The sequence below is a fragment of the Neltuma alba genome, unplaced genomic scaffold (genome assembly GCF_004799145.2).
Source record: "Neltuma alba isolate B1F8T4 unplaced genomic scaffold, ASM479914v2 tig00012000_pilon, whole genome shotgun sequence".
Lineage (NCBI taxonomy): Eukaryota > Viridiplantae > Streptophyta > Magnoliopsida > Fabales > Fabaceae > Neltuma > Neltuma alba.
In genome coordinates, this window is record NW_021636573.1 from 304,409 (window position 1) to 331,130 (window position 26,722).

The 26,722-nt window shown below is 33.1% G+C and overlaps 1 protein-coding gene across 6 annotated transcripts; it reads right to left on the reverse strand.

Annotated features, from left to right (window-relative positions):
* Positions 1-9,833: 9,833 nt before the first annotated feature.
* Positions 9,834-22,723, reverse strand: LOC114720810 (uncharacterized). 6 transcript variants are annotated; one of them, XM_028906529.1, is made up of 9 exons: positions 20,560-20,807; positions 19,798-19,928; positions 18,430-18,554; positions 18,094-18,354; positions 17,688-17,858; positions 15,264-17,409; positions 13,821-13,936; positions 13,559-13,671; positions 9,834-10,125 (listed from the first exon to the last, which is right to left on the reverse strand). In XM_028906529.1, the coding sequence occupies exons 3-9, from the start codon at positions 18,518-18,520 to the stop codon at positions 10,018-10,020; spliced, it is 3,006 nt and encodes a 1,001-aa protein (XP_028762362.1). In that variant the 5' UTR covers positions 18,521-18,554; positions 19,798-19,928; positions 20,560-20,807; the 3' UTR covers positions 9,834-10,017. The 6 variants fall into 6 exon arrangements, with proteins under 6 accessions (XP_028762362.1, XP_028762360.1, XP_028762361.1 ...); XM_028906527.1 differs by lacking the exon at positions 20,560-20,807 and adding an exon at positions 22,713-22,723 and having other exon boundaries at positions 18,094-18,554; positions 19,798-19,888; XM_028906528.1 differs by having other exon boundaries at positions 17,688-17,822; positions 18,094-18,554; positions 20,560-20,808.
* Between the last annotated feature and the right edge of the window lie 3,999 nt (positions 22,724-26,722).

Below are 26,722 nucleotides of genomic sequence, written 5' to 3' on the forward strand. Positions count from 1 at the left end.
GGATGGTTTCTTTGTTTTAGAAAATTTCAATGATAATTTTTCTAGTTCTTGCTATGTGCTTTCTTCCGATGTCAATTACGATATATGGCACGCTAGATTAGGACATATTGGTCAAGAACGCATGACCAAACTGGCAAAAGAGGGTTTGCTAGGAAATGTCCAAAAAGGAAATGTCTCTGTGTGAACATTGCCTTGCTGGCAAGAGCACAAGGAAGCCTTTCAGAAAGGCAACCAGGGCTAACCATCCTCTTGAATTGGTACACTCTGATATTTGCGGACCAATGAGTGTTAGGGCACGTCATGGAGCATGGTATTTTATTACCTTCATCGATGATTCTTCCCGATATGGCTATACTTACCTGATTTCCCACAAATCTGAGGCATTAGAGTGCTTTAGAAAATATCTCAATCTAGTGGAAAATCAGCTAGGTTCAAGAATCAAAGCCTTAAGAACTGACCGAGGCCGAGAATACCTCTCTGATCAGTTCAAGGAGCTCTGTGAAGAAAGGGGCATTGTTAGGCAACTAACAATCCCTGGCACTCCTCAACAGAACGGAGTTGCTGAAAAGAGAAATAGAACTCTCCTCGATATGGTTAGATCAATGATGGCACAAGCTGAGCTTCCAACCTCATATTGGGGAGATGCTCTTTTAACTGCCACATTCATACTTAACCGAGTGCCTTCTAAATCAGTCACAACAACCCCTTATGAATCATGGACAAACCGCAAACCAGATCTAAGCATCCTAAGACCATGGGGGTCAGCGGCCTATATTCGTGATTCTTCCCATAAATATGACAAGCTAGAACCGAGGGGCAAAAAGTGTATCTTCATAAGATACTCTGAGAACTCTAAGGGGTATGTCTTCATTGGTGAAAATGATGACGGCTCAGTGACTGAGATAGAGTCAAGGGACGCAACATTCATAGAAACCGAATATCCTAGCAGAGGGAGTATTGATCGAACAAGCCGTCTTTATGAGGATGATGGCAATGAGGTACAACAAAGTGTTCCTCAGTCTACTGATCCGAGTGGGAGGGTTGAACCATTTTCACAACAAGGTTTAACCCAGTCACAGGAAGTAAGTCCTACAACAACCCCACTTAGGAGAAGTAACAGAGACAAAACTCCTAAGAGACGCTTCTCAATTGAAGGAGCAACCTTCATTGTTAGTCCAAAACACGATGAAGAAGACCCCGTAAGTGTTAAAGAAGCACTAACAGGACCTGCTAAGGAAAAATGGCAGAAGGCCTTACAAGAGGAAATGGATTCCATGGAATCCAACCAAGTATGGGAATTAGTTGATCTACCACCTGGCCGAAAGGCAATTGGGAGCAAGTGGGTTCTCAAGTACAAACGCAAGGCTGATGGATCAATTGATAAACCCAAAGCAAGGTTAGTTGCCAAAGGGTATACACAGCAGGAAGGAGTGGATTACGTAGACACCTTCTCACCTGTTGTACGTTTCAACTCGATACGACTGATACTGGCTTTAGTAGCAAGTTTAGACTTAGAGTTACATCAGATGGATATAAAAACCGCCTTCTTGAATGGAGAACTAGATGAGGAAATCTATATGGAACAGCCTGAGGGCTTCATACAGAAAGGGAACGAACAAAAGGTTTGTAAACTATTGAGATCCATTTATGGACTCAAGCAATCATCTAGGCAGTGGTACTTAAGGTTCCACAAAGCTATAAGCTCCTATGACTTTGAAATGATCGAGGAAGATCATTGTGTTTATATCAAGCGGTTTGGAGACAACTTTGTCATTCTATCCCTCTATGTTAATGACATACTACTGGCTGGTACCAATCTTAAACTAATAAAGATGATCAAAGAGTGGTTATCCTTGAACTTCAAGATGAAAGACATGGGCGAAGCAGAATATATCTTAGGCGTTAAGATAAGAAGAGATCGTTCTAGAAAATTACTGTCATTGTCACAAAAGGCATACATAGCAAAGATTCTTAAGCGTTTCAATATGAGAGACTGCAAGCCTATGGATACCCCTGTGGTTAAGGGACATAACCTAAGTGAGGAAATGCACCCTACGAAACAATGCGATATAGAACGCATGAAGAGAGTCCCATACTCAAGTACCGTTGGTAGCCTAATGTACGCCATGTTGTGTACCAGGCCAGACATATGCTTCGCAGTCGGACTTGTGAGTCGATTCCAATCCAATCCAGGAGTCAAACACTGGGAAGCTGTAAAGAGGATTATGAGATATCTAAAAGGAACCATGGACTATGAGCTATGCTATCAAGGAAATGGCCTTCGTGTGGAGGGTTATTCCGATGCTGATTGGGCAGGAGACCTAGACGAGCGACACTCGACGTCAGGCTATGCTTTCCTACTAAATAACGGAGCAATCTCCTGGAGCAGCAAGAAACAAACGTGTGTGTCTCTTTCATCCATGGAAGCAAAATATGTAGCTTGTTTTGCAGCTGTCCAAGAAGCTGTGTGGCTCAAAAGATTTTTAGTATGATTGGGAATCCATGGTGGGAGTGAGGGATCTACTCTGATTCACTGCGCTAGTCAAGCAGCGATAGCCTATGCAAAGGACCCTAAGTACCACAATCGTACTAAGCATATAGACATAAAGTATCACTTTGTAAGGGATATGATCGCTAAGAAACAAGTGACAGTTCAATACTTGTCCACTCATAAGATGTTGGCAGATCCCCTAACCAAGCCTATAGCTAGAGATCCTTTCGTTAAGCATGTAAAGGCCTTGGGCATGCGTAGAGCATGATGTATTGAACTCCTTTTTTTCTTTTTGATCCTTTTTGTTCAAATACGCAGGCACAAGGCATGTTGTACTGAACCTTTTCCTCTTACTTAGTAATTCAATGCATTTTATCCAGTTCAAAGAAATTTTTCTTGTATATTTGTGTATTTATACATGCATAGGCACAAGGTATGCAATACAAATATGTCGTACAGGTCACAAGGTTGGCTCACTCACACGAGCAACTGCCTCGCTATGTTCTCATGGGATATAGAAGGTTTGACAGCAGAAGATCACCATGAGATGGTAGAGAAGAATCACCACAAATGTCACCTCAGCTAGACTGAGATGAGACCCATAAAAGTTTGGGCCGAATCATGGATAATGTGTCATCCATGAGACCTGTAACCAGACAAGGAACTCTTCACTAGTAAGACGTCATATATAGTTGTGATGAAAGAGCTCCTGGTTCAAATGTTGGAGTGCATTTGGAACTTAAGTCTGTACGGTGCTATTAAAAACCAAAAGCGACATACTCCACTTGGTGGATTGAGCACCGTAACATGCAATTCATACTGCATGAGCTTACTCAAATCCGTAACAAGGGACGTAGATGGAAGATCCCTGATCCATTACGGTGTGAGTCCCAGAAAGGAAATAAACCTTTCATAATGCCCTTAAGACTTAGACAACATCACAAGGTTTTGGTTTAGTGGCAGCTACTCTAGCCTAAACCCCATGGTCAGGAATGATGCGATCTAACGGGTCAAGACTGAGAAAGCGACTATGCCAAATCTAAATGATGAACAGTCAGAAGGAAGATTTATCCTGAAATACACATCTACGTTGGTGTCTGTGACATGTCCCTTGTAGGTTGAACAGAACAACTAAGCAAGTGTGGATACCATACGTATGAAAAAGGCAATCTGAGTAAACAAAATAACTCGAGAGGGATTAGATATGCCACAAGTAAAGTGTATGGATAAAACTAGGGCATTCGAGGCAACAAGCATACAATTTGCAGATACACCAAGGGTGTTCTTGTGTGCTGGTCCTACATAAAGGATTCCTAGTGCACAGGCGCCCGAATCGATGACGTCATGCCCACGCGGTCACGGCAGACACCTAGTATGAAGCAATGAAAGATTTAGCTATCACACGATGGGCAGCCCATCAAGTGCGAGTGGGAGATGTTAGATTTTTGGGCTTGGATCCGCCCTTGATGGGCCGGATTATTTGACCGGGTATAAAGAGAATATATCAGTCAAATATCCAAGCAATATCATGATATGTTTGACTTGGTCAAATACCCTGAATCATATCCAATCGGTTATGATATAAATCTAATTAATTTATATTAAATTAATTAATTTATATTGTGTAGATTAAATATATATTAAGTATATATATTTAGAATTAATTGTGATTGATTCTGGATTTGAATTCAAAATATCATGATATTATGAGATAAGGATATATTATATCTTATCTCAGATTTTATCTGATGGGCTCAGTGGATATTTTTATGCTACCTAAAATATCCCTGACAAAAGCTATAAATAGAGGCTTCCCCCATCAGTTCAAATCACTCCAGTTGTAGAGTTTTCCAACTATCTCTCTCTCTCTCTCTTATTTTCTTTCTTGCAAAAATGGTGCTCTGCTGTGCACTTAAAAGTTTAGACTTTTATAGTTTAGCTTAAGCGTGAGCTAAGAAGATCCGACCGACCCGACCCGAGATCCGACACGGTATGTTTTCGATCCATTCTCCAATTTATCTGACACTTTTCATTTCAGTCCAATTGCATTTTAGTCTTTTCACTAAATTTTGCAAATCCCATATTCATACTTGATAACCATTTGGTCTTTTCACTCGTTTACTTTACTTGTTTGTTTTTATAAATTTCAACAGGTATTTATGGGTTGTTTTCCCTCTTTAAAAATCTAGTTAGAATTTATTTGAGTGAGAGACAAGTAGAGAGGAAGGGGGAGGAGAGAGCATGGCATTGAGGGGACCGGGGAAGAGATGTGGGGAGTGACGAAGAGAGATAGGGGGAGAGTTTTCAGAAAAGGGATGCAAAGATGAGAGTGTCAGAGACTAAAAGCATGTATTCCTAAAAATATTAAAATAATAGTAAGACAAATGAGTGTCATGTAGACTGATATATAAGATAAGAACATTTCAGTTGTCATAATTTTATTGGTCAGAGCATTAATGGGGTGGTACTTTAGGTGTATGTAAGAATTTTTCATTACGAGTAATGGTGATATGACACTCGCCTTGTGGCTGATCAAAATGATCGGTTAAAATGATATTTTAGATTTTTATATGAATAAGAAATAATATCAGTCTCTTGGCATTTATTTATTAATTTTGGGACCAAATTGGTATTAATTTTCTTATCGAATAATTATTTGTAATTTTCTCAGTTGCCCGACAATTAAATTAATGAATAATTCTCCATTTTTAATAGATCAGGGGTGACGTTGTGCTTCCATTAACTTCAGGGTCCCAGTAAGTTTTGACACAGGTTGAATTAGGTACAAAATTGAAATTTAACTCTTCTTGTAATTGGTATATTTTTTTTAAAAGAATGTTTGGATTTTTAAAGCCCCATCTAAGAAAGATAATGATTATTATTAGAAAGTGTAAGAAGGTCAATAAATATGGGAATTTACTAAACAAATATAATTGGTTGTTGTAACATAAGTAACAAATATATTATATATTTTCATAAGGTGTGATGGAGGCTTTTCAATAAAATAATTTGTGGCCACTTGCCATATAAAATAGGCATTCTCATTGTGCTCTTATCTTTATAATTAAAGAAAAAACAGAATTTTTAATTATGACAGTGGAAGAAGGAGACTTTTTCAAATAATTCATGATTTACCATGTCTTTCATGTGTTTTATAATGCATCTATAATCTATAATTTTTGTTTGGCACAGATGGTCAATAATCTCTGTCCATAATTTATTAGTCTCTGATGCAATGTATGACTAAAACTATTAATTTGAAATTTCAGGAAAGTACTCCAATAGTTTTTAATATAAGACTTATATTATAGTATAATTTGTATTATAAAATGAGTCTTACATTTTTTTTATTAAAAAGAAAAATAATATTAAGAGAACATAATATTTACATGGAAGAAAAAGGAAAAGAAACAGGACAAAAATGCAGATTCAAAAGCTTAAATATATAAATAAAAAAAAGTGGTGTATGAACACTGCTCTCAAAAAAGAGACAAGCAAATAGAAAATATCGCGCCAAATAGTAGATCCTAAGTCGTTTCACAATCGATCCAAAAAGATGAACTTTTATCAATATAGATTAATTGCAACACTTCTGTTTCTAAATGAACTACTGAGAGATTGATTTATGACAAGTCACCACAGAAGTAAAATGCAAAAAATATGAGAGGGTGAGCATAATTCCGTTTCTAAATAAACTATTGCAAAGGCAAGCATCAATAAAATGGCAATTGATGTGTGGCGGCAATGGTCACAGTCACACATTTTCCTCAATGTGGGTCTATTCTTGCCTAATTGGATCGCATACAAGAACAAGAACAAAGTCAAACTATTAAAAAAAAAATCAATCAACAATTAATATATTTATAAAAAAATTCAAAAAAGGATTAGTTTTTTGAGTGGATGGGTGATATTGGTCTGATTTTTTTAACCTTTCTTTAAATTGGTATTTTTCGAAGGTATCGTTTGGATTTTTTAAGCACATCTAATAAAGATAATGATTATTTATTGGTTGTTGGCTAACAAAAACAATAAATATATATGATTCGTTGGTTGATTTTAATTACAATATACTACCTCTGATCCTTAATATAAGACCTTGTTTGACTTTTATTTTGATCTTAAATATAAGACCTCAATCCACTTTTTCTCTAATATTTATGTTTTTTCTTCTTCAAGATAATCCTTCGAATAATGGTAGTTCTAGCCAATACACTTGATTAATAAAGATATTTTAGAAAAGACAACACCTATTTATGACAAATAACTAACTTAACTTCTTTTTTTAAATTTACCAAATTAGTCAACTAGCTCTTATAATTAAGATCGGAGGTAATATTATATTTTCATAAGGTGCGCCGGAGCCTTTTCAATAAAATAATTTATGGCCACTTGCTATATAAAATAGGCATTTTTTAAATGAAAATTTTTTTTAATTATGCAGATGGAAGATACTTTTTCAATTAATCCATGATGATTTATCACATATTCCACATGTTTTGTGGTGTATATTTATAATCTATAATCTATATCTGTAATTTATTAATCTCTAACACGTAAATACGGAATGCACGAGAATTTTAATTATGAATAAAGAAGCCTTAAAATAAAGTCATATTCAAATTTTAAATTTTAAGGACTAAATTAAAATTAAGTCAAATTTTATGGATTAAAGGTGATATTAACTGTTAAAAAAATAATTATCTTACTTAATGACTTGTAATAAGAATTGTATATTCTGTTTAAAAAGTGTTTAATAATAGGAACCAAAGGGAGTGTGTGACAATGTGGCTAGATGTAGTCTTTGTTTTGAAAATAAATATAATTAATCCAACTTTCTTTCTTTCTTGATAATATTAAAACAAACTTTCTTAATCTTAAAGAAAGTGGTAAAAAAATAATTATAAAAAAAATTAAAGGGAATAATTTGTAAATAATTTTATAACAATTATCTTAAATTTTGTTGTCGGCAATTCTCTGCGTGGGAGGAGCTGGCATGAAGGACTTTGATGATCCGCTGTTGGTTTCAACGAATAGGAAAGCATAGTCGGCAGGCATTGACCTAAAAAGAAAATAATGTCCTTTTTTCTTTGAGAGAAAGATACTAAAATACCATCAAAAATATAAACAATAAATAAGGGTAGGTGAATTTCAAAATCTCAATTCAAATCATAGGTATTATTTTAGAAATTTTCAAATATTGTAAAATGATAGCACTGTCCTTATTCTGAATGATTATTTTCATATAGCTATTGACTACTATAAGTTAACTGTTAACTACTTTTGTTCTTAAAGTGCCGGTGACTACTTTTATATAGCTATTAACTCCACAAGAGTAACAAATAACTAAACAAAAAGTTGTCACTAGATCTCTAACAACACTTAATGCATTTTTTGAATTTTTGAAACAAAAGTAGTCAATAATGAAACTAGAGTAGTCAATAGCTAAATAAGAGTAGTCACCAAAAATTTAAAAATAAAAGTAGTCAATCACAATACTATAGTAGTCAATAACTTAATAAGAGTAGTCAATACATAAGAAAGAGTGGTTACTGAAGCTCCGGTGGCTGGTTGCCGACAAGGTCACCGGCGTCGGAGCTTTGACGGGCAGAAGTGCTGAGATGGCATTATTTTTTTAAAAAAATAAAGGGTGGTTGTATAATTTTACAAGATTTGAAGATTCTAAAATAGTACGTAGAATCTAAATTAGGATTTTAAAATTCAGCTATTCTTATTTATCATTTAGTATTTTTTAGAGTATTTTAGTGTCTTTTTTTTTTTTGCCTTTTTTTCCTTTTGTTTCATATTCTCAACCAAATTAATTGTCAGTTTACAAACATAAATTGATAATATCTATCTCAGAGATATTGATTTCTTTCTTTCTTTATTTTCGTATTAGGCATATGTATTTTTTTATTTATTAAAAACAGTCTTATATGAAACATTATCAATACTAAACATAGATGTAGATACTATTCCTAATAAAAATTTGAATGTTCGTTCATCACATTTTACAAGAGATTATTTCCTTTCATTAAATCGAACCTTACAGGACATTGATTGCTGAATGCAATAATCTCTGGTTTATTCATATGACTTAGACCACCCTCTTTTAGCCCAAGAAAAAACAAATATATTTTTGACCAATTAATATGAATTCAATCTATTATTGGTGATGGTGTTTAGCGGCTCAATTTATTTGATATTTTTTTTTCCAACCAATTAATTTGATATTGTTTGATCATGTTGAATTATATTGAGTTGAATGGAATAGGTAGACTTATTTTGTCGGCCGGATTACATGTCCAGTTTTTTCTTTTTTTTTTTTTTGAAAAATCAAGAATTAATAATTTCACGTTCTCTTACAGGGTATTTTACCTTTGGTCATAGGAAAGACTATTTAGTTCTCTTTATAAAATATTACATTGGTTATTTATTACAATCTTCCATTTACCCCTCTTAAGTGATATGCAGGAGAGTGAGAAACCTTTTTTTTGTTTTAAAGAAAAGATGTATGGTATTTAATATGGGAAAAGTAGGAAGTTGTTTTAAATTTCAAGTGACCTATATATAAGACTAAGACTTGATGAAGTACATGTATATCAAAGATTTTATTTTCGTTGGCAAAAAAAATCAAATATTTTATTTCCAAGTGATCCTTGTGGAGGTTAGAGGATCATTTATAAATAATTTTTCAATTATAATTTACAAAATATGTGATAAGTATGTGAAAAAAAATTATCTTGACTTACTTAAAACGTGCTCAAACACTTAAGTAAACCAATCCGAACAACTCACCCAATTACGATGAAGTTTTAATTGAATTAGAATTTGAGGCGAATCAGATTAATCTAGTCAATTCCCTTCTGAACACTAATATTGGATTACATTCTAGATGGCCCCAAACGATGATTTCTAAGAGTTTAAGTTTGCAATTTTTTTTCATGACTACTGTTTTCGATTTTATTACAGTTTAAATGTATTCCTTATTCATTCCCCCTACTTATTTACATTATAAAAAAAAAAATCTATTATTAAGTCACATTATTCTCTTACGTTATGGAGCCATGAATAGTATGACATATTCTTGAAGCTCTTCACCGCACATGGAAAACTATTTTCTAGTCATATAGGAAAAATCAATTTTCAATCAATATAAGCATTACAAAAGTGGAGAGTATTCCCTTAAGCAAGGTGAGTTGTTAGGATTTTATAAATTGAAGAAAAAAAACTCAATGCTCAAAACTAATTTGATACTGTCAAATATTAAATAGTAATACTAAAAGGAAAAAAAAATGGAGTGCATATTGAGAATTATAGCTTGTCAGAAGATAAAGGCAATTCTTATTTAATATTCACAAATATATGATGATAGTGAGCAAGACTCCCAATTCCCAGTTTCATTTGGTATACATTGATTTGAATTAGAAGTATTTATTCAAACCAAAAAAAAAAGGTGTAACTACACAAAGGAAACAATAATCTCAGGCTTCTTAATTACCTTAGTAATAGCCTGAATGAATAAACGCCTAGAATCCTAATATTTGTTTCATTTTAATTTTTTCTATGAGATCTTCTTCAGAAGGAACATTGTTGCCAGCTTTAGAGGTTGTGTACCACCATGCCATGAGTTCTTCCTGCGAAGATGAAGTGAAATATTGAAGATGAGGTCCAAAAGGATATCCAGAGACAGTTATCTTTCTCTCTCTCTCTCTTTTTTTTTAATCGTTCATTATAAAGAGTTGCCTTCTACATAATGAACAACCAATGGCATGCTCTTAATAAAAAATAATTAAAAAGAGGCCATTTGATACCAGATCAAGTGGTAAGGTGTGAGAAGTTTAGGGATCAAATTCTTCTTATAAGCTACTCTTCCGGTCCTAAATGTAAGACCCTTATAAGGGTCTTACATTTAGGACCGGAGGAGTACTTTAAATGCTTGTTACAAAAACTAAATAACTAATTTAGAAATATTAAGAAAATTAGTCAAATGGATTATTTGTCACAAATATGCGTCGGCCTCTCTAAGCTATCCTCTTCAATCATATAAGTTGGAACTACATCTTTGTGGGAACTCCTAACAATCAATAGGGGTCTTTTGATAAAAAAATATGGGAGACAAAGTGAATTAAGGTCTTATATTTATGACCAAATCCAATTACCCAACTAGCTTTTATATTAAAAACTAGAAGTAGAAATTTAAAGGGGGGAACTAAAAGTACAAATGCAATAGAATAATGCTAACAAAGAATAGGCATGATCTAAAATCAGATATTTTTATGATAAGTACTTAAGTGGGATGAAAAAACCTACTCCAAAAACGAGCAATTAAGGTGAGAAAGCCAACATACTTAAATGCCCCAATTGTCATACAAAAAGAGGGCAGAGTCCTCTCTATACAAGGGGGCCCCACAGAAATGGGACCCACTCCTGTTTTCTTCTTGTCTCTTAACTTTCTTATAAGGTATTTCAGGGGACCTTCTTCCCTTTGTCTCTGTCTCATAATCCAACAAACCTATCCCTATTGTTTTACAAAGAAATCTGATAGCAGGTAGTTAAAAATCATACCCAAGTTCTCTTAAAAAAGAACTGTTTATTGTCTCCTATGTTGGAATAAGAAAAAGTTCAAAAGGCAAAATCATTTACAAGAACCAAGGAGAAAAGGGGAAGACAGCTATATTTCGAATTATATTAACTAGTAATTGACTTCACATGTTATATATTTTCAAGAGAACATTATATAAAAGGCCTAAAAGCTGCAGCCAAAGTTTTCTCTTGTCAACTTAGGCTAGTTCTTTTTTGTTCCTTTTTCTTCTTGTAGGAAAAGTTTAGCAGTTGCATACATTTTCCCAAACAAAAACGTTCAAGGGACACAATCATTCATTCCACCAAGTAAAAGGAAAGGCATGTATTGAATTTTATACTCATTAATAAATAATAAATCACTTGGACTTGCCTACATAGTAGGGGTCTTCATGGCCGAGTCATGTGGGATTTTGACCTAACTTGGTGCTTGGCTCAACTTTTCACTCCACTACCGTTTTAAGCTTGAAGCTTGAGCTCGGTTCAGCTCAGTAAAGCTGGTTTCTAGTGTAGGCCATATATTTCTTTCTAAATTTTTGGTAAAAATTACATTTCTTTTTATTTAAATCAGAATAAATTATATTATACATTTGAAAAAATTTCATGAATTGCTACAAAATAAATTTTTATTTTGAAAAAGAATCATTAGACTAGACTAGATTGAGCTAAACAGGCAAACATAATCACCTCATTTTGGTCCTGGCCTAACTTGGCTCAACGTGATTTGGTAGGTCGAGCGATCAGGCATCATGGGCGCTCTTGATGGGCCCAAGACTAAAGTGGGCCAAATATAAAAGAGAAGGGAGTCCAGACCTGAACATAACACTCAGCATCAAGAATTGGGCCCTGGGGATGGCCTATAGCCCGCTAATTCCAACAAGGGTGGTCAGAGTGAGTTTTCTAGGGTTGTGGGCCCCAGGTGACACAGGCAACTAGTCAGTGGATGAGTTGGGAGAGCCTCTGACCTCTATAACACATCAAGGAAGTCCTCCTTTCCTTGCTTATTGCTACTGTTTTCCTATTTCCAGTGCTGTGACTAGGGTTTGTCTGTCATTTATGCCATCTTTTCCTCTTCCATAGGTGTTTCGATCCCAGCACTTAAAAAAAACATTTTCACGCAAGCTCATCTTATATACTTACCTCAAACTCCATGAAATCACTTTTAAAAAGCCAATTTAAATACTTCTGAATCACTGAAGGAGATTGTACTGACTAATCCTTAGTTATCAGAAATAATATCACTGAGTTCCATCAAGCCCTAAATTACAAGGTTTGTCTTAACAAAGGCATATATTTTAGATGAAATAAGAAGGATTCTATGGTCTCGTTAGGTACGAAGTATTAAAAATAAGGGATAAGAATTAGGATCGTAATTGAAAAAAATCATTAAAAAAGTCTTTAACATGAGTAATTGCTTAGTACATGAGATTAGGCAAACTCATAGAAGTAAGATTGGAAAATATCACATCTCCCTATGATATTCCTCAATCTCACATATATGGGTTTGTCTAATCTCATGTAACAAGCAATCTCTCATGCTCAACACTTATTTAATATATTTTCTCAATTCTCATCCCAATCCTCATCCTTCATTTTCAATCTTTCGTACCAAACGGGGACCTATATACACTTAATATTAAGCAGTCCTAATTGAAAATCTCTCTTTTCTTTAATCAACATTAAATCAAATTGTCCTTCATATGAGTAATGCTACGTTGTTCAGTAAACTTTTTTCATGAGCTTTGCAAAACAGCTCAAGTGGCTGAACCTGATCTTAACTAAAAGAACCGAAGTAATTAAAAATACTAACGCCAATCCAGCCATATTATTATTTATTAGTAAATGGATGGGACTTGAATAATGGTTTTGCTAGAAAGTTCAAGTGAATATGATGTTTGATATGTTCAAATAACTACGAAAAGAAACTATATATAGGATATGGTACTTAAAGAATCTATAAAATGATGTTTTAATTAGGCAAAAGTGAACATTTAATTCTTCAACTTCATACAACACTTCATTTTGGTCCTCTGATTTTATAAAGCATTTTTGGGACCTTTAACCTTAACACCATTAGTTTTATTGAAAAAAAAAAATTTGACATTGAAATTTTAAATATTGACAAAAACATTCTCAGATGTTGACATATTAACTAAGTTTAATTTTTTTTGCCACTAACAATCATTGGCATAAAAAGATTATCATTCGAGACTAACAATATTAGAGTTAGAGGATTGAAAAGATATCATAAAATCAAGGGATCAGACTGAAATTTTGCATTAAGTTGTAGGACCAAAAATATACTATTGCCTTTTATTTAATTATTATGTATATATGCTAAAGTAGAAGCCAGAAAATTATGTCTTCTAGTAGAATTTATCAGAGCTTGAATTTCACCAGTTATGAAGCATCAGGGACATTAAATCAATAAATTCAATAACAATAGATACAGTACGATAATTGGATAAAAAAGAAATATGCTTTTACCTCAAGAAAATCATGATTGGATATATACTGACTTTCAACCATACACTTGATCCCTCCCACAATCACAGAGATAGATTTTCTGTTATTCTGCTGAGAACCCTCTCTTCGTGCCTCTTTTAATAGTACAACAAAATAAAAACAAAAGCAAGATTCATGACTCATCAGAATCAAAGAACTTTAAAGATGCTCTATGATTTGATAAACATAACAAAAATGCACACGTCATGTAGAAATAAAGGACAAGATGTAAATTTAGTTATACCATTTATACAAGCGACATGGTAACCAGTCCCCCCTAGCCCTTCTTCCCACTTCCCAAGCCGCAAGCGCAAAAAAAAGCCATCGAGGTTTGATATGGACATATGAGAATTTATCCATCTGTCGTAAAGGATTTTTTGTCAAATGCAGTAAAAGTTGAAGAGCAAGAAATTGTTTTGAACATGAAAATGGTAGATGTTTTCTAATTATGATGACTTGACACAAACATAAAATTTGCAGCTTTGTGTGCAAGCATGCACACATGCAAGCGTGTCTACTGATGAAACTTGAAGAATCTCATTTATATTTATTCTTGAACACTTCACTTCTAGTATCAGTGTTTGTCCAGGCCAGCACAAGGTTAGCCTCTTAAAATTATACATGCATTTCACTTCTTCTATTAGAGTATCCAAGTCCAAACACATTTAATTTTGAAACATGTAAAATAATAATAATACAGATTGTTCTGTAACGGACACGAAAGCAATATGATGGTCCTCCTTTCTAATCAAAATCAAGAGGCATCAACAGAATACATGCATAAACATCTCAAGGTGCTTTTATAAATGGAAAAAAAAATATTTTATCCCTTAAACTTAGGTCTAATTACAACTTAAGCACATCAATTCCTGATGGTGACAACACTCCCTGTTCCTTGGAAAAAATTAATATTTTAACTCCCAGTCTCTTTTATGTGTAGTCCACATTTTCTCTAAAAATTAATTAGGCCTTAGTTCAGGGATATAATTTATTTTTTCCTAGGAAATTCACTGAATTTAAGAAAAGAAATTGCCATGGCCCCTTCATGGATACATTTACAAACATAATTTAAACAAGATCACTTCCGATCCTCAAAAACTCATAATCAATAATTATAAGTTAAGAGAGGAGTCTTTCTACTGCAAAACAAGCATCTGGGCATTCAAAACAGGGGGACTCAAAATTGTGCTTTTTATTTAAATAAAATCAGATGGTTTCCTACCGCACAGCAAAGAAACCAAAGTAATTAAAGTTGATAAAATTATGAGAACAAATCAAGACGTGGTTATGCTCAGAAGTTCACGATCATGTTTGCAGTTTTTGTCCTTTCAATGAAGATAAGTTCTTTTTGCTCTGTTCGAACTAGTTAATGCGGGACTTGCAGGTAGGAAAGCTCTTCAGATAAGAAACAATGAAGAATAGCATATATATGGTCAATAGTCAAAATATAGGAGAGGGTTCTTTCTGAAAATCTTCAAGCTGAGAAAAGGATGCACAATTAGATCAGATTAAGTTTCACATTGATTCACACTAATGTCCCATGAGTTATGATTTAAATAACTACTACTGTATTTTAGGCATAATTTGCATACTTTAGGTATATTTGACAAACATAAACTTTTATAATTTATGCAAAATACAAGAACTTTATTTGATAAAACAGGAAAACGACTTATGCATTACTTACTTGAGGATTTCAGTGCGAGACAAACGAAGCTTTTTCACTGCATCAAAGATTCTCCTTGTTTTATCTGAAATCTGACTCCCAATGGAGCCGCATGGAGATGTCACAGAACTTTCCTTCAATTTGTCTTCCATTGAACTTGAACCAAATACTTTTTTGATGGGTGCATTAGACTCTATATTCTCTGAGGGTAATATTTCATCTGATGTCCACTTCAAATCAAGATTTTGATTTGCTTCAGGATCAGTTTTATCATTTATAGCACCACCAGGTGAGGAAAGGTCCTCCTCACCAGTTAGAGGCCTAGCAGTCTTTTCTTTGCCTGCATTAAAATTAGTTTCATTTGAACCCCAATCATTGACCAAAGCATTGACTTTCAAATCATGTTGCCCAATTTGAATTGATGCGGGACATGATATTGCCCAGTGATTGGGTTGAAAGCATCTAATGCATAAGGAAGGTAGTTCTTCCAGTTTCCCATAAGAATTGATATTTTTGAGGAGAGCTTCAAGCTCACTTTCTGCAATCTCCAAGCAATCATGAAGTTGGTGACCTCTTGTCCCACAAAACAAACAGGTCATATTTGTATGATTGGTACTACCGGCTCTGTACAATGGTTTGATATATTTGACGGCATCCAATCTCCTTGCAGACACGGAAGCTATTGGCTCTGAATTTGTGACTTTTGGAGAGGGTGAAGCTGGGTTGAGATAATGAATTGAATTATGAATATCTACATTATTCTTAGCATCATTTGGAGCCTTTTCATACATATCTCCAGTGTCTTCATTCTTGAACTTGTGTTCAGGAGTCTTTGAGCTATTGGAGATTATCAAGGGGGCTGTTGATTTTCGAGAAAACCGAGTTATCCACAGACTTCCAAGAGCATCGCTTCTGTGGCACATATTATCTTCTTTTTTCTTAGAAAGTACAGAGGCATCAATATTCTCAGTATTATTTGTATTTTGTCTTCCAGAAGATGAGTTTGACATCATTCGTTCTTTCTCCTTAACAAGTACCAAGTTGGAACAATTTTTATTTTCCACTGAGTCATTTTTACTGCTTTCATGACTGTAAACAACATTTATTGGTTCAACCTTAGGCTGGGTGGATGGACCCACATCATATCTCCATGCAGATTGCTCAGACTCGTTTGATCGAATATGTTGTTTGTAAACACAATCATTCTCTGCACAAAACGTTAATGGAGTTGCATCTATTCCATGTGCTTTGTTACTTAGATCTTCAGAACTGTCTCTTGCTTGATGACTGACACTCGCAATTCTTGTTCCCATGGGCAAATATATGGCCTGAAAAATAGATTGAAAGCCAACACTTTTGGGCTCTGGATCAAGGTTCTTATTGTCTGTGATGAATTTTGGACTAAGAATTTGGTGACCGTGATTGGTATGTTCAAGTGTGAGAGGCGAAGGATTTGCCCCATCTTGAACTGTGTGTGAAAATCCTTTCATCATGTTTGATATCCAGCTCATGAAGGAACTGTCTTGTCTAACAAAGCATTTCGGACCAGAAGATTCTTGGACTTGCTTTTTGAATCTTTTGCTCTCAACCATCAATTTATGCTGGAAGTTCCATCTCCTCTTGCCTGTTGAAAAAACCCCAGCACTGCTTTCAACACTTTCATGGCTGTCATCCTCCTCATCCTCCTTTGATAATCTTACATCGCCATCAGAAAGGGCCTTTTCCTTGCCTTTGTCACTCATTATTTGAATTCTTCTATTACTCGGAGAATGCATAGTTGGAAGATTCTTATCACATAGAAGCATCATCTCATCATCCTGAGATTTATTTTCAATTTCTCTAGAATTTGAAACAAGAGCTCCACTTGCACCACAAGCAGCATCACATTTGGAAGTTCGTAAATCATTTTCAGCAGTTGATTCCAGTTTTTCTAAAGAACCTCTGCTAGAAGAAGTTAAATTGGTTCCTGGAGCATCAATACCCTTATATTCAGTCACCAGCTCATCTTTGGCGCACAAATTATTATTTCCTTTAATTTCTTGGTTGCTGATACCTACGCCTCTGCCCCCATTAGCATGATCCCTCGGCAGTGGATCCTTATCTGTGCTTGATTTTAGTTCATCTGCTTGAGCTAATACTATATCAAATGACCTTTTGTCAACCTCGCCTGCAAGAAATAAAGATACGGGTGACATTTCAGATTTGCATAAAAGAAAGAACTTCTGCTTTTATGAATTCTTTCAGAAAAGCAATAATTTCAATAGAACTCCAACTTTTAAACAAGGAAATGGTTTCAAAACTGGGAAGGTATGTATACATTGAGATAATGTTCACTACAAACCAATATTCACAACTATGATATACATCAGGCACAGAATATTTGAGAAGCTTCATTATTGTAATCTGAACAGAATTATAAAATCTTCTTTCAGACAAGTGTGACACCTGATATTGTGGAAGATTTCTTTCCCTTCACTTGAGATATTTGAGCAGTTCCAGTGTTGTCTTCATGGCAAATCTTATTTTCCCAACCAGTCATTACGTTCTCCCTCTGATCATCAGGTAGTTTTAATACTCCATCTGCAGAGTTTGTTCTCTCCATATTACCACTAAATCCTGCAAAATAAGAGTTCTAAGGAATGAAAAATATGTTTTCCAGGAAGCAGAAAGTAGTAAAAGCTGGTAAGTATACTAATATACTTATATTTAGTATTATGTCGATTTGGATGACTTCCGTTTTTTTCGTTTTCTCATTCAGTTTGGTTCATTTGTGCAAAGGATATACTTGGAACCAAACTCTCTCTTCATCTATGGTTAGGAGGTAAGGAGGGATAAGTGATGTTACCCTTACCGGTATCACGTTCTTCATAACCTTTGTACTCAGGCTTGACACCTGAATCACTTGTGGGATGACCAGTTGTGGTGTTCATATCTATATCATTGATACAAGTCTTTATGCATGTGGCAGCAACAGGTTTATCAGCATCAGAGCTCTCACCAATGGCACTTTGTGGAGGAGCAAGTACCATATGGCTGGGTCCAACATCCCAAAATAGGGAGGTATGCTTGTCAGCAAAGCTAGAATCAGCACATTTCAGGCTCAGTCCTTTATCTGGAGACCAAACTAGTTCAGATAGAGCATCAGAGGCAACAAATTTCATGTCTAATCTGGAAGATGCATTTGCACCTGCACCTGAATTCCAAATGCAATGGCTAGGATCATTTGTGCCAAGCTCCAAATCTTCCTTTTGTTCTATCTTCTCATTTTCCGAACTCATCCTTGTATAATTATAAACACTCCACCAGGGGATCCTGAAGTATAATTACATTTAAGATTTGTCTTCTGTTGGGATTGAAATTAAAATTCTGACCACAGGGTATTTAACACTGTTAATGAGGAGGCAACAAGCACCACAATATGACGCTTGTGGTGAATTATGATTTCATAAGATAGCATGAGTTGCAGTAGAGTTGCAAAAGGTTTCCTGCCATGAATTGTTTGTATACACTTGACTGTTACCATTATGTAAAAAAATAATACCAACAACAAACATCGCCAATTTTCTATGAGCTACCTCGTATGCCCATTTCCTTATGCACACAAGGCAACAGAATTATTTCAAAGATCATTATGTGAAACAACAGATTCACTTTATATTTCAGGACATTCGACTAAAATTATGTAAGAGTTATGGCTAAATCTAACTGCACTTTTGCACTCTAGTTGCACCTTTATGTGATTTCCATTTACAATTTGTTTTTCCGGGGAACTAGAGAAGTCTCCTCGTGCATGAGCACAAGACTATTCAAAGAGCACTCATTCCAATGAAATAGCAACTCATTAAAGAGAACATGATTTGTTTTTATATTGATATATCAATTTCTTAATCCACATATGAACATAATTATCTCTAGTACGATTTTATCCTTTGACCCAGATTATTCAAAAGCAAATACATTAGTCTCAGTAGTCATTTAAGCTGCTGCAATCGTTGGCATCACAATGTTCAATTTTGAAAATAACATAATAAGCCATTGCAACAATTATCGATCTACTTAGTATTTTTCTCAAACCTTGCTCCTGACAAATAAAAACAAATAATCCAATTCATGGTCTCTTTTAATATATTTATTTCCTCATGTAAATTCTTTTCCTCTTACCTTTTTTCTTTTTAAGTTTTTCTCATTTTTAGAATTTATGCAAAACGCAGGGGCCTACCTAAACTATTAATCATATTTGTAATATTCATAGATTTTCACAAACTGCAATGAGCATGCACAGCCCCCATTGACCTTAAGACATGAAGTTGAGTTTATGCACTATTCATACTATTTCAAAGCTATGATGCAGACACACATAAAGGTTGTGTCAGTGTTTGACACATGTTAGACACTCATATTAAACATGATCCGACACTTCAAGTTGCATACCAACACTTCAAATTTCTTGGGATTGCGGTCTAGGGTACTTATGTCGGAGTTGTATCAGTGCTTCCCAGTTTCAGAACTAATAGTTCCGTGCACACAATATAGTCAGTATGAGCTTGCATCTAACCTGCATCTCCCACTTGAAGCAATTTGAGATCCCAAGTAGGAGGCAGATCTCGGCACCGGTGTGCTTCTACAAGGATGATCTTCTGTGCCCTCTCTTCCTCAAGCTAGGGTAAAAAGAATTATACCTGGGATCTAAACAAGAACTTAAGTTAAGAATGCTAAATACCGGTTTATACTTCAAAGTTTTCTCTAGCAAACAAAATCAAAAGGCTGAACATCAAGTCGGGCAAAAGCTCACCACTTCTAGAAGCATAAAGCATAATAACACTTGACTAAACGAATTCCAAATTAAGTGTATGAATTTTAATTAGGTAATAGAGCTGAATTTTCAACTTATTCTCCTAATCATCAAAACTCTACTTCATGCACACTATATATATGTAGAAAGGAGGAAGTGATGCGATCAAAAACACTCCAAACCGCAATTTTATCAAATAAATGCAAGAGACAAAAAGCAGGCAAGGATAGTTTATTAGCTAAGCGTTTCTTGCCGCTAACAATCAAGAAAACGGTAAGAATTTCTCGTCCATTGGGGATAGAAAAGTTGATGGCTCCCAATTAATTAAAAGAACAAACCATAAAGAATAAAACGATAGCATTATATAGTAGAGATATAAAAGTGATACTGAAGTGGGAATCAAAGTAAAGCAGAAGAGAGAAAGAAATACGTCTCCCCTATCTGTGAAGGGAAATGCAGGAGAGACTGACCAAAGGGGTTGAGCAAAATTGAAAATTCTGATGAGGGGCTATCAAAGAAACATACCTCACTCTGAGCGACACTGTTGGGTCGTTCTATCTTAAGCACCAAGGGAAAAAGAAGAAAAAGGTTAACGGCAAGAGAGAGAGATGATGCAAAAAGACGTTAGATTCTGTGTTTGTGTTGAGAGGCTTGAAACAGAGAGAGGGAGGGAGGGGGAGAGAGAGGAGACTGCCGGAACAGACATCCCGCAGCCACTGTTCCATGAATCTGTTCGCCTATTCAGAGCTGTGAGGCTAAGGAAACGCCACGTCGACATCTCTTCATGCCTTGACGGTTCTGTTACAACTTACACTCGAACCAGAGGGTGGACCAATACTTATATAAGACAACAGTGACAACACCAAATTTGCTCAATATACATAATATAGCTTCAGATAATATTTTATGAGATCACATTCCACAACTTTTATAGAAAAGACAACAGGGAATCTAAAAATTTCTACAAAAATATCTTGTTATTTGTAACATTAGTGTTATAAAGTCTATTAAAACGTTGTTATCAAACTTGATTTGAAATTTACTAATTTCAAGTTTTTGTTTGGGGATTCTCCGAAGTATAATAGTGAGATACTTAATATAAAACTAAATAATTAATTTAGAGGGATTAAAAAAATTAACTAAATTGATTAATTGTAACAAACTAGCATTAACTTTTCTAAACTATCATATCTTATTATATGCGTTAGAACTATCCTTAGTAGGAACCATTTATTGTCAATAGAGATGTTTTAAAAAAAAATTTGTAAATTTGTCAGACAACATAAATTGAAATCTTATATTTATGTAGTATAATATTTCCTCGAACTCTAGATCTAGAAGTTAAATAATTAATATATGAATATTGGTGAAATTAACTACTTAGTGAAAATGTGTATTGATTTTCTTAAAATAAAATTTCAGTCATTCGTACGGGTAACTACCATTTTGACATAAATCCTCTTTTAATATGTGTAATAATGAGGATAGTTTAGGAAAAACACTATAAATTTAAAAATTAAAACAAGTTAAGGTCTTATATTTATTATAGGATAAATTACTATACAATATGATATTCTCATTTTGATTTGTAATATAAGAGTTAGTTGGAGATTAAGTTTGATTTTAAATATAAGACTTTGATCCATTTTATTTCTTATATTTATTTTTTTCAAAATAATTTACCTAATGTATAAACTGGTACATGGAATCTAAAATTGTATGGCGGCTCTTTAAAGAGATCATCTTACATTTTGTTTGTCACCATCATATTACATTTGTTATGATTAATTAATTTTTTAATTCCTTAAATTATTCAAATGAGTTAAATAATTCTTATACTAAGTATAGGAAGAAATATAAAATTCTAATAAATTGGATTGTTTAAAATATAAAATTTCCAATAATTTATACTAATTATATAATATAGGGCTTAAGCATGGGTTGAAAAAGGAAGAGGGAATTACTTCTTAAAATTTAAACTTAGGGGCAACACATCTTCCGTGATCCGTATAAAGTATAAACTGGTTCTTGGAAAAGATAAACCCAGGGAAGAAAAGGGAATATGGTCCGAATATGAAGGATTAGATGCACAATTGAGAAAGAAAAACTGAAAAAAAGAAAAGGAATATAGTCCAAATATGAAGGATTGGAGGCATAAATACAACATATAGATAATATTTATATTCATTATGCTAAGTTTTCAAATTACACATGATATTTTTTTCAAATATTGTCATTAAACTATAAACTCACATAAAAAATGATTATATATGATTAAAAAAGTTGATATAATAGTAAATATTTTGCAGAACATAGCAATTGTTTAGCTTAACTGTTTAGGCATACATTCATTAGTATTCATGGGCCAATTATAATTGGGATGGGACCATCTTTTGGCCTCGTCAAGGCATAATGGAGACTGGATAGGGATGACGTCCCATATATTTTTTTAAATTTTTTTAACACTTTTTAAAGTTGAAAACCGAATGAGAATGTACATGGATTATAAAAGTTCATATAATAAAAACTGTAAAAAAGTTAAACACAAGTAATCCTCTTATATTTAATATAAGACCTATTTAACTAATTTGATTTGATTATAAAAAATATGACATATTTTTTTTTAAAACACCATAATCATCTTTTTTAATAACTACACCTTTTTCTTATTTAATTACAGTTGAGGAAGTGTCAATAGAGATAATTTAAAAAAAACTGATAAATATAATAAATAGATCTTATATTTAAAATTAAAATCAATTTAATAATTAACAACGACGAGTAAATAATAATAGATGAGCCATCCCATTTACCGTACACAATAACAATTAAGACAGTTCAATCATTTTGACTTCACTTTTGCAATTATTTACTTTGCTTGTTAGGACATGTGTTGGGTGTCGTTGACTAAAACGTGACCCAACGTCAGCACGTTTACGGGTCAGACATAACATTTTTTTTTTTCGTATTTGTAAAATCTAATCATTGGCTGGTAATTGATTAAAAGACTTGTTTTGATATTTTTATATATTTTGTATCTCATTTTTATAATCTTTTTATCACTTGTACGACAATTGCACAACTTTTTGTTTTGAAAAATTACAATGAGGTCTTAGTAAAAAAAAATAATTACTAACAAATTCCAATAACAAGTTAGAAGTTGTCATTTTCTATTTGTCATTATAAATGTTTATATTGTTGTTGAAACTTTTTGATAATTATGTTTTTTTTTATTTGATTACAATTCTCCCTAATTTTTTTCTCAAATACTTTATTAATAGGGATAGTTTGTAGTGGGGTTGCACATGAGTAAGATTAGATGAGGCAAGATGCTTATCTGATGCTAGAACTAGTAATAGAGGTTGAGTCCGCCAACTCACCAAAAAGTGGAGGTTAGGTTAATAAAAATCAGGTTCATTTTAAAATGAATCTTTTGAGCCAATCTATTTTATTTTATTTTATTTTTTTAATTTTTTCCTCCCATCAAATATAACTATATTTATTCCTTTAGTGTTTGATCTCATTCTCATTATTTAAAATTACTATAATCAAATATATCTTTCACTTTGTATTATAATTTTGTGTAGAGTTAGCTGAGGAAAAAAGTGGTTCTACTTCTTAAGCTCAACTAAATAATTTTACATCTTCAAATCATACTTCGAACCCTATTAATATTGAATGATGACTTATGGTTAAGTACTTGATAGTTATTTATGACATCATGTTTTTGTTATTATTGATTTGGATTTGTTATATTTTAACTGGGGATGTATGTTTAATCATTTAGAACGATGTATCAAGTATATTTAATATTTTGGGATGTTTGCATTTTGGTTTCTCCATGTTTCATTTATGATAATTTCTATTTGGATGTTTCATTTTAGGTATTTAAGAATCAGAATGGATTTTATTAAAAGAAAAAAATATGCAAAAAAATTTTTTTAAAAAAAAATAGAAGGTTGGCGAGTTAGGTTAGTTGGTAAAACCAGCCTGTCAAAAATCAGTTTTTTAGGACTGGCTTGTCGCCCTTGAGCCGGCCATGGGCTAGCCTATAATCGACATGTTAGCCTATATTAGTGGCTTTATCTATGCCCAACTTGAATAATGAATGAGTTGCATTTTGTAGGATATTACTTAGGCATTCCTAGGTGAAAGGCCAAGTAATTTTAGGCACGGTGGGTTCGATGTCCAAGTAGGGATGCCTTGCCCATGATATGTGAAGATCTGTCCGCAAAATTTCTAAATGGATTTTAGTGCTGGCTAAGAAGCCCTCTTCATATATACCGCCCGAGTTTGAACCCTTAACTAAATATTTAAGGAACCAACTAAGTGCCAACGGTATTGGGCCTCATGGTTGTATTTTCATATATTTTAATTTAATAAAAATGTACATTTGGTCTCTTAATTTTTTCGGATATTTTATTTTGATCCTTTTATTCTATAAACTATATTTTCATTCCTCTAATTGCAACATTTTTAGTTTCATTGACAAAAATTTCCAACATCTGAACTTTAAATGTTGACAAAATATACTAAAACATTGACATATTATTTTTTTTCGAAAGAAACTAATACACCCATTATATTTACAAACGGTTGAACTCACAATCTCTTATTTAAGATTTACGGAAATATTTGGACTCAATTGAGCTCGAGTCTAAGAATTCTGATAAAAATTATTCTCTCTAATCTTTTTCATAAATGATTTTTAGTATTTTTATTGAAACTAAAAATAGAACTGTTAATTCATTAACTATATATGAAAATGAAAAAAAAAAATCAACTTTACTCGTATTTAAACCTATAGTTTAATGGAAAAAAGAGCAGCAAACAATATTCAAGAACAGTAATAAATACTTCTTCTAATGTTTAATAACGAGGACCAAATATGCCTATGATATAAGTGCCTTAACCCTAACTTTTGAATGATTAAATTTTTTCTTGAAACAAAACAACATAAAGAGCATTTTCAATTTTTTTTTCTGTTGCTTTTTCATGTTATTTTTTTGATCCACTTGTAACCATGTGATGGGGTATATTTGTCAATATAAATTGGATTGAGGAACGTGTGTTTCCAGTTCATTTCTGCTTAGTTGTCACTTTGGATTTGGCTGTTTTTGGCTACTGTCTTTTGAGGGACCGTGAATCAATGTATGCTAATTAATTTTAAATACTACCAAATAATATTAGGAAACTAAATAATTTCATATATATATATATATATATGATGTGTGATTGGAGAATTTAATATAATAAATACATGAAACTTGACTTAGGTATTTTCTTTTTTTTCTATATATATATATATATATGATTAGCTGTTTTGTGATGGATGACATAAATGTGTAGCAATAATGATGTTGAAGAAATGACATTTGAAGACTAAATCTTTTTCAACAGTTAGCTATCCTAATGATAATGTCACCCGTGATATTTAGATGAAGTTCTGAATTCAAGTCTGAACATTTAATTGTATTAAATAAAAAAGACTAAAATTTGAAATTATAAATTATGATTTATTCATATTATTAATTTGAAGAGTTTTGCTTTTTTTTTTAAATTGGTTATTATCAATCAGTCAGTGTTATAATAGTGAGTAAGTGGATAAAGTGGGACAAAGTGTGTGGGAAGACAAAGACTAAAAGCTATATCCATAAAGACACAATAGGAAGTGTCCCTCCCACCACATATGTTTCATAATAATTAAACAAGAACAGACTTCTCCAACTTGGTGATGAGACTACTAATGGGAAAGGATAAAGGGTTGGCCATCTTTAAGTGCCCCTTTGATTCAATAGTGAAAGTCAAAATTATTTCGTTTAAGCCTTAAAAAGTTATTATAAAATCCATTTCATACCATTTGGATAATTTTTTCTAAAACCAAGGGATAAAAATAAGTCAGGTCAAATCAGATTTTGACCAAAAATTGATGTTCTATTTATATAAATATTAAATAGGCCTAACTAAAAGCTTAAGGCCATGACCTTTTCGTTAAACCAAATTGGGCTAAAATTGAATAAAAAATTGATAGATAGTTCCTTGAAAAGGCTTAGTTCTTATAAAATTGATACATATTACTGTAAAATTATTTTTTTTTGTGGTGAAATAACCTAATTGCGAAAAAAAAAATTGCCTCCACGTTGGTCACCCACAGCTGCTACCGTCACTGGCAATCAATGGGTAAACTTAGCGTACCTCTTTGGCAAAAACAAAAAAAACCTTAGCCTACCTCTTAGTGGGTTGGAAAGATTCGAACCCAACCTACTCTAGGCCTGCAACCCTTTTTTTTTTCATTTTTAATTTTTTTTAATTTTTAAATTAAATTACAAACTTTTCGTTAGATTGAATTCAAGTTGTTTCTATATTTTCATAAATTTATATAATTAAATTAATGACAAAATTTGCAAATATAAACATACAATCTACTTTACATAATTATTCAATTAATTTAACAATAATCTACTAATAAAAAATTGGAAACATGACATAAAAAGAAGTTAAAAATTGTAATATTCCAATTCATGCACTTAAAATTTCAAAATCCCAAGAGAGGAAGTAATGTCTGATTGGATATTTTACAAATATAGTTAAATAACAAAAATACTCTTGTATCAAAAGGTTTATTAAAAAATTATGAGCTGACAATGACAAGAATTGAACAACAAATGCTAAGAAATATACTGGCAAT